This window comes from Anomaloglossus baeobatrachus, chromosome 4 (assembly GCF_048569485.1).
Source record: "Anomaloglossus baeobatrachus isolate aAnoBae1 chromosome 4, aAnoBae1.hap1, whole genome shotgun sequence".
Lineage (NCBI taxonomy): Eukaryota > Metazoa > Chordata > Amphibia > Anura > Aromobatidae > Anomaloglossus > Anomaloglossus baeobatrachus.
Window position 1 is genome coordinate 667,869,533 of NC_134356.1, and position 9,256 is coordinate 667,878,788.

General features: G+C 46.6%; 1 protein-coding gene across 1 annotated transcript in view; it reads left to right on the forward strand.

Moving 5' to 3' along the window:
- LOC142302794 (complement C3-like) overlaps positions 1-8,995 on the forward strand; it is a 421,200-nt gene extending 412,205 nt beyond the window's left edge. Inside the window, exon 40 of the mRNA XM_075343903.1 lies at positions 8,778-8,995. Coding sequence (XP_075200018.1) covers positions 8,778-8,919 — 142 coding nt within the window. The 3' untranslated portion in view covers positions 8,920-8,995. The remainder of the gene's footprint in view (positions 1-8,777) is intronic.
- The last annotated feature ends 261 nt before the right edge of the window (positions 8,996-9,256 follow it).

A 9,256-nucleotide genomic window follows, 5' to 3' on the forward strand; every position in this document is an offset into this window, starting at 1 on the left:
TAGATTGTAAGCTCTTATGGTCAGCGGGGTCATCTGCCTATCTCTCTCTCTCATATAGAATCTAAGCTGTTATGGTCAATGGAGTTTGTCTCTCCTGTAGAGTGTAAGCAGTTATAGTCAACGTGATTCTCTCTCTCTCTTCTAGAATGTAAGCTCTTATGGCCAGCAGGTTCCTCTCTCTCGCTTTCTTCTGTAGAGTGGAAGCTCTTATGATCAGTGTTGTCCTCGGTTAGTGATGAACGAATCCGAGGATGTGTGGGTTTGCCGAATCAGCAAGAACTAAACAAAAATTTGAGTTTGACATCCAAACATAACCAAAAACAACCAACCCCATACAATTCAATGGGGAAGAGAAGTTCTTGGCTGTAAAATGGCCACAGTAAGCGCTAAGGGGCTGCAACTGAAACTTAAATGGTAGTAGGATAGTTCTATATACTGTGTTTCCCATACTTTTTTCTGGGCCCGCTTATTAAGGTTCCACAATGTGCACTGCTTCCCCTGCCCACCCTCTGTGCCAGTGTCTGTGATTGGTTGCAGTCTGCCATACACACCCACCACCATGTGTCCACGTATGTGATTAGCTACAGTCAGTTTTCTGTATAGTAGTATAAAAATAAATAAATATGATGTACCCTTTCCCTCTTTTAACCAGTCTAGTCCCACATCTGTCACCTAACACCAAATTAATAATCGCTATTTAGGTGATTAGATTACATGTTTTCACCTGGAGCACAGATTGTGCAGTATTGAGATGCAGAACCAGCAATTTCAAGCTGGAACCCAGATGTGGCCTTTTTAAAATGCACAAATCGCAATTTGGAGCTGGAGCACAGGTGTGACCCTATTTAGATGCAAAAATTGCAATTTGGAGCCGGAGCACACAATTAGCTATCCCTAGATGATGAAATATGTCGATTTGTGGCACACAGCGTTTCCGACCCTGCACTTTCCTATTCTACACTATTGCCCTATGTCCTAACTATCTGAAGTACCTATGATTAAACCCCTAGCTAAGCAGGCAGTACTAAATAACAGTACTTACAAATGTGGTTGACTGTGTAATTTTGACCAGGCCGGAAAACTGTCAAGAACTTGTTACCTAGTTAACTAGCAAATTTACAGCAGGAAGTACTAACTAACAATACATAGAAATTAGTGATGAGCGAGTACCAAAAAGCTCGGGTGCTCGAGGCTCGGGCCGAGCATCTCAAGATACTCGTGTACTCGGCCCGAGCACCGAGCCCAATGTTATCCTATGGGAGACCCGAGTATTTTTGTGAAATGACCCCCGGCAGCATGTAGAAACCCTAAAAATGTCACAAAAGTCTCAGAAGAGTGCTCAAATGACATGGCAACAGCATGGGGAAGACCCCTTGAAGCATTTATCACTCAAAAGTCACAGCTGTGAACAATTTTGTCCGCGTTTTACGCCATTTTTACGGACTCACCAGAAAACCTTCCAAAATGACACCAAAATGAATTTTCATGGCGGAAATGTTAAGGGCACATACCCAATAGTGAGATAGAGCTGGTGTATGTTACTTTGAGATTAATACATGAAAGATTTTACGTGAAAACATTGTGTGGCACTCCGATGTCCAAAACGCACGTTTTGTGCTTTTTACTAGCGATGTCGGTCATTTTTTTTTTCATTCTATCTCCCGTCGGTCGGTCTCGCTCTGTCTGTCTCTCTCTGTCTTGTCTGTCCCCCTCTCACAGTCTGTCGGTCATTCTCCCCCCTCTCTCTTACTTACCGTTCCCCGATCACTGCCGCGGCGCTGCACAGCTGTTCACTAAACTCCGGCGGCTTTTCCTCTTTTGAAAAAGCCGGCCGCTCATTAAACAATCTCGTATTCCCCGCTTTCCTGCTTTTCGGCGCCTATGATTGGTTGCAGTGAGACACGCCCCCACGCTGAGTGACAGGTGTCTCACTGCACCCAATCACAGCAGCCGGTGGGTGTGTCTATACTGTGAAGTGAAATAAATAATTAAATAATTAAAAAAAACGCCGTGCGGTCCCCCCAATTTTAATACCAGCCAGATAAAGCCATACGGCTGAAGGCTGGTATTCTCAGGATGGGGAGCTCCACGTTATGGGGAGCCCCCCACCCTAACAATATCAGTCAGCAGCCGCCCAAAATTGCCGCATACATTAGATGCGACAGTTCTGGGACTGTACCCGGCTCTTCCCGATTTACCCTAGTGCGTTGGCAAATCGGGGTAATAAGGAGTTAATGGCAGCCCATAGCTGCCACTAAATCCTAGATTAATCATGTCAGGCGTCTCCCCGAGATTCCTTCCATGATTAATCTGTAAATTACAGTTAAAAAACACACACACCCGAAAAATCCTTTATTAGAAATAAAAAACACGTACAAAGTCCCTCATCACCAATTTATTAACCCCGACAAACCCTCCATGTCCGGCGTACTCTACAGTCCTCCAGCGTCGCATCCAGCTGTGCTGCATGAAGGTGACAGGAGCTGCAGAATACACCGCCGCTCCTGTCACCTCCACGCAGCAAATGAAGGCAATAGCGCAATCAGCTGAGCTGTCACTGAGGTTACCTGGATCCAGCGGTGGATGCAGCGGTGGCCGCGGGTAACCTCAGTGACAGCTCAGCTGATCGCGCTACTCACCGCCACACCGGTCAGCTCCACGCAGCAACTGTGGTGAGTATCGCGATCAGCTGAGCTGTCACTGAGGTTAATCGCGGCCACCGCTGGATCCAGCGGTGGCCGTGAGTTACCTGACTGACAGCAGCTGATCGCGCTACTCACCTCAGTTGCTGTGTGAAGCTGACAGGAGCGGCGGTGTATTCTGCAGCTCCTGTCACCTGCATGCAGCAGAGCTGGACGCGACGCTGGAGGACTGTGGAGTACGCCAGACATGGAGGCTTTGTCGGGGTTAATAAATTGGTGATGAGGGACTTTGTTATTGTTTTTTATTTCTAATACAAGATTTTTCGGGTGTGTGTGTTTTTTAACTGTAATTTACAGATTAATCATGGAAGGAATCTCGGGGAGACGCCTGACATGATTAATCTAGGATTTAGTGGCAGCTATGGGCTGCCATTAACTCCTTATTACCCCGATTTGCCAACGCACTAGGGTAAATCGGGAAGAGCCGGGTACAGTCACAGAACTGTCGCATCTAATGTATGCGGCAATTCTGGGCGGCTGCTGACTGATATTGTTAGGCTGGGGGGCTCCCCATAACATGGGGCTCCCCATCCTGAGAATACCAGCCTTCAGCTGTATGGCTTTATCTGGCTGGTATTAAAATTGGGGGGGACCGCACGCCGTTTTTTTTAATTATTTATTTATTTATTTTACTGCACAGTATAGACACGCCCACCGGCTGCTGTGATTGGGTGCAGTGGGGGCGTGTCTCACTGCAACCAATCATAGGCGCCTGTGGGCAGGGAAAGCAGGGAATATGAGATGGCTGTGTGCAGAGCACAGCGCGCCCGCCGGTATAAAGGCTCGGTCACGCTGTGCGGGCCGGCCAATCACTGCAATTCCACAACTAACAGGGCTGTGGCATTGCAGTGGTCTGTCAGTCAATCCCTGCATGAGGGCTGGCTCTCAAAAGAGCGCCAACATGCAGGGATGAAGACCACGAGTACAGCATGAGTATCGCGAAATTACTCGGTACCCGCCGAGTAGCCCGAGTACAGTGATACTCGTGCGAGTACCGAGTAGTAACAAGCATACTCGCTCATCACTAATAGAAATGTGATTGACTGGCTAATTAGGAGCAGGCAGTAATAAGTAGCAATAGCTATTTAGATCTTTTGCTTGCAACTCTTTAGCAGACACTGACAAGTACCTATCCCTATTTCTGTCATTAATTGCTGATTTGTGGCACACAGCTTTCCTACACTGCACATGGAGAGGGTGCAGAGAAGAGCCACCAAGATTATTAGAGGAATGGGTGGGCTGCAATACCAAGACAGGTTATTAAACTTGGGGTTATTTAGTTTGGAAAAACGAAGGCTTAGGGGGGATCTAATCACAATGTATAAATATATGAGGGGACAGTACAGAGACCTTTCCAAAGATCTTTTTACACCAAGGCCTGCGACTGGAACACGGGGGCATCCGCTACGTCTTGAGGAAAGAAGGTTTAATCATAATCACAGACGAGGATTCTTTACTGTACGAGCAGTGAGACTATGGAACTCTCTGCCACATGATGTTGTAATGAGTGATTCACTACTAACATTTAAGCAGAGCCTGGACGCCTTTCTTGAAAAATGTAATATTACCAGTTATGTATATTAGATTTTATGACAGGGTATTGATCCAGGGAACTAGTCTGATTGCCGGATGTAGAGTCAGGAAGGAAATTTTTTCCCCATTGGAACTTGTTTGCCACATTGGGGGGTTTTTTTGCCTTCCTCTGGATCAACATGTTAGGCTACAGGTTGAACTAGATGGACTTAGAGTCTCCCTTCAACCTTAAAAACTATGATACTATGATACTATGATACATCCCTATTCTACACTATCACTCTCCTATCTATCTTAACTACCTATCATTAAACCCCTAGCTAAGCTAACTGTTTACAGCACTGGCATCAGTACCTTACCTAATGATTAGAAATTCCCAAAGTTCCAAAAATAGGGGTAAATACCTATAGCCATTGTTCACCCCTGCTGAGCCACACCAACACGTTTTGCCGTAGCCTTCATCAGGGGTGTGGTTAACAGGTATTTTCCCCTATTTTGAGAACCTTAGGAATTTCTAATTTTATAATGCCTGTTTTCTGTACCATATACTTGTATGTAAGCAGTTTGTTTAATTGCCTTATACCATTCTAGGCTTTTTTTCTTTAAGCTTTTGTGATATTTGGGAGATAATAAGGGATGATCGAATATCACAAATATTCAGCAATATTCGGCTTAGCGAATATTCGCCGAATAGGTCGCCGCTATGCGAATATTCAACGTGTCAACGATCAACGATTTGGAGAGTATTTTGGATCGTTAGCGGTCTCTCGTACGTATCACACGCAACGACGTTGCTAACGAGGCCGGATGTGCGTCATGAATTCCGTGACCCCAACGATCTCTCGTTAGCGATGTCATTGTGTGTAAAGCGGCCTTTAGGGGTACTTTGCACACTACGACGTCGCAAGCCGATGCCGAGCGCGATAGTCCCCGCCCCCCGTCGCAGCTGCGATATCTTGTGATTAAGAGAAACCAAGGAAAAAATTGTGAAAACATACCCTGCTGTAACTAAATAAAAGCATAGTGCATATAAACATAGGGGACTTAGTAAACACTGTTTTTGATCAAAAAAAGCATAAAGCTATCCCACCAAACGTCAAGGTGTACCCAGTTGGGATAGTACCTACACTCTCTAATATTAAAACCTTACCATGGGTCTAAAATAGGCTTCAATGTGGCTAAGGGCTGAGAGCGACCGGGTCCCAACAGGACACACACAGTCAGGGGGATGCATAGAATGAAATGTCCAGCTCACTGAGAAGGGGGCCACTCCCTGATCAAAAACAGTGTTTACTAAGTACCCTATGTTGGATTTGCACACTACGATATCGACAGCGATGCCGGATGTTCGTCACTTTCGAATTGACCCCACCGACATCGCACCTGCGATATCGTAGTGTGCGAAGTGCCCCTTAGGGACAAATGCTCATTAGGTGTTATATTGGAGCTTCATACATATTTATTCTTAGTGAAAAAAAAATTCTGCTTACTTTAAACTCTGCTGAGCTTTGTGGTGCTTTTTTACACTTAATATCATTACTTTCATCCTTGCAATTTTAAATATTTTAATATATCAATTTTTTTTATTATAAGTATTATTGTTATATTATTTTGTTGTCTTTTTTGGCTATTTTTCTTTTGGGTTTTTGTCTGATTTAATAGCCTGGTCCCATTTCGTAATTTAGAGATGTTTTGATGTTTATCATTCAGCACATTTGTATCTCTTATTGGCGACACGTTTTAGTAATAGTTGAAACGCCCGCGCCGGGGCCTGCAGGGATGGCACGGTCACCAGGCCGGTGCTATTCGGGGTCAGGCTGTGAGTGGCCCGACCCGGCTTCCGTCACCCCGGCAGGTTTCAATAAAAGGAAAGTCCCAAAGTCAGTCCGGTGTGACAAGGAGGGAAGGAAGGAGGGTGACGGGGTTCCTGGGGAGCTTGCCACCGTTCACAGCGGCCACTGCGGTCTTTGCCTCCTCTGCCACTGCTCTCCCCCAGGAAACGGTACGGGACGGGGACCGGGGATGCTAGCAGCGCCACCCGTGGTGCGCGGCCAGGTGTTCAGCCGCCGCTGCACAGTCTCTCTCCGGGGCAGGTGTTACAGCCAGCCGGATGGAATCGCTCCCCACGGGCGGAGCGGGGGAGCCCCGGGAGGTTAGTGAGACCCAGGGCAACAGTCCTCAGGGACACCGGGGGCACAGGGCGGTGGCATTACTCACACCAGTCACGGAGTGTGGGTTCCAGTTTTTCTTTATTTAAAGTCCGTTCCACATCGCACTCGGATGCTGGTCCTTGCCGCCTGTAGCCTCTGGTCGGTCCCGCGCAGGTATGAGGAAGGGTCTGGTGGAGTGATCTGGGGGTCTCTCCCTTCTGTGTGCGTTAGTGCCGTCCCCGTGGCATAGAGCATCTTGGGAACTCGCTGCCTCTCTGTCTCTCTCTTGTCCAATGATCCCCAGTCCTCAGCTCCATTCCCTTCCTCAGATGTTATCAGCCCTGGTCTCGTGGCATCTCCTCAGCAGGGAGCTGTACTGTGTAAGTCTGCACTCTCTGGCAGCCTCTAACGTTCTGTCTAAAACTTCTATCTGCTCTGAACTCACTCCTCATTTCAGGCCCCCCTCCCATCAGGTTGTCATGGGGACCTGAACACCTGCTCATTAAGGAGACAGGATGAGTCATGCAGACTCAAACTACATTCTGAAAAGCTTTTAAACTCTTTCTTGCTGTGTGTGTGTGTGTGTGTGTGTGTGTGGGGGGGGGGGACTCTTCTTCCTCCTGCCCGGGAAAAATGGGGGTAATATTTAATACCCTGTAACGACCCGGTTGCAGGAGCGTTACAATAGCATCACAATTTCATCCAAAGCATACCATGTTAGGCCGCTTTCACACATTCGGCTTTTCGCCTGTTTGACGGATGCGGTGCACACCAGTACAGTGTATACAGTACACTGGCAGCGCAACAAGCGCCGGTCACATGCTATCATGTGACCGGAGCATGTGACCCAGAAGCACTGCCATTGTACTGTAACATACTGTACTGGCATGCGCCGCATCCGTCAAACCCGCGAAATGTCGGATGTGTGAAAGCAGCCTTATTAGAAAAGCATTTTTTTAAAAGCACGATCACTGATCAAACAAAACCAAACATGTCAGCTTTTGGGAAAAGTACTCGGGTTACCGAGCCGAAGCCAAACAGGCGAAGGCTTGTACCGAATTTGAAAATTGGCAGATGTTTGTTGAACAGATTTGGTCATCTTTAACTATGACCAATGTTATTCAATGGGGCGGTGCAGATCAACAATTTTTTTAACTGTATGAATCTACATGCGAAAAAAGTCACAACATGCACAATTTCCCCCCAAAAGTTGGATGAAAGTCACCCATTCAAGTCTGCATCTAATTTTAACAGATACATGGCATTTTTGTAACATAGTAAACTGTAAATGAATAATGCATGCTGAGAAAAGTCAGATTGCACACAGATGACAAGTGAGAAAAACATTGTCCCACTTTTCTGGATGAAAATTGGGCTAGGGGGTTTTTTTTTCAGGGTTTTTAAGGTCGTGTGACCTTATTCTAAGGCCGGAGTCAAACATGCGAGTGACACACGTGTAATTCGCACGAGTCTTGCATCGCATCACCTGGCACAGCCGCACATGCTCTGGAGCGGAGCGGTTCAGCTGCATAGAAATGCATGCAGCTTACCCACTCCTGTCCGGAGAACGAGTGATGCAATGCGAGACTTGCGCGAGTTACGTGTGTCACTCGCAAGTGTGACTCCGGCCTTATGTCGGCGTCACACGGTACGAGATATCGGGCGATATGTCGGCGGGGTCACGTCGTTAGTGACGCACATCTGGCATCGTTTGACATATTGTACCGTGTGACACCTCCGAACGACTGTGAATGAGCAAAAATACTCACCTTATCGTTGCTCGTTGACACGTCGTTCATTTTCAAAATGTCGGTCCTCCTTCTGTGCTCCAGTTGTTCATCGTTCCCGAGGCAGCACACATCGCTCCGTGTGACACCCCGGGAACGACGAACACAGCTTACCTGCATACTGCCGGCAATGCGGAAGGAAGAAGGTGGACGGGAGGTTACGTCCTGCTCATTTCCGCCCCTCCGCTTCTATTGGCTGGCCGCTGTGTGACGTCGCTGTGACGCCGAACGTCCCTCCCCCTTCAGGAAGAGGATGTTCGCCGTCCACAGCGACGTCGTCCGGGAGGTAAGTATGTGTGACGGGGGGTTAACGACTTGGTGCACCACGGGCAACTAATTGCCCGTGACGCACAAACGACGGAGGCGGGTACGGTCGCTTGTGCGATCGCATGATAGATTGTCCCGTGTGACGCCGGCATTAGGGTGTGTAATCTGCACTATTGAGACTTCATACTACACCATCAAAGTCAGGTCTAATGCTTTCTTTAGGTGTTTGCATTTCCGTAAATTAGCCTATATGTTGTAGAAAATATTGACGAACGTCTTTTATAAGTTTTACGAGATAATATGAGCACTTATAATGTCGTCATTTTTTTCCCCTACAGATATTCTTACATGATAACTAAGGACACGTGGATTGAGATGTGGCCAAATGAACAGGACTGCCAGAAATCGGAGAACGCTGAGCTCTGTGACGAATTGGAAAACTTTACAGAAGAGCTGGAGATCCGCGGCTGTGATCAATAAATTATTATGGTCCACAGCCCCCCATTTATGTTCTCTTTTAAGTGCCTAGAGTTAATAAATAGCAATAAAGGTTTTTCCTGTTAAAATGTTTCCATATTACTCAGTTTTTAGTTAAGCTTCTTTGTGCTGAAAGGTTTCATGTTTATTATGTTTAACCGTATTTCCCAATAAAGATCAAAATGTGCTAAAGAAAATAGAGAACTAATGGTTATTTAAACTGAGAGGAACGATTTCTAGTGTATTAAATTTATTAAGTTCATGAAAAATTAGGATTGAGTAGACCCCCCCAATTGACAGTAAGGCAAAATGGCAGACATCTGGCTATCATGTTCTTGGA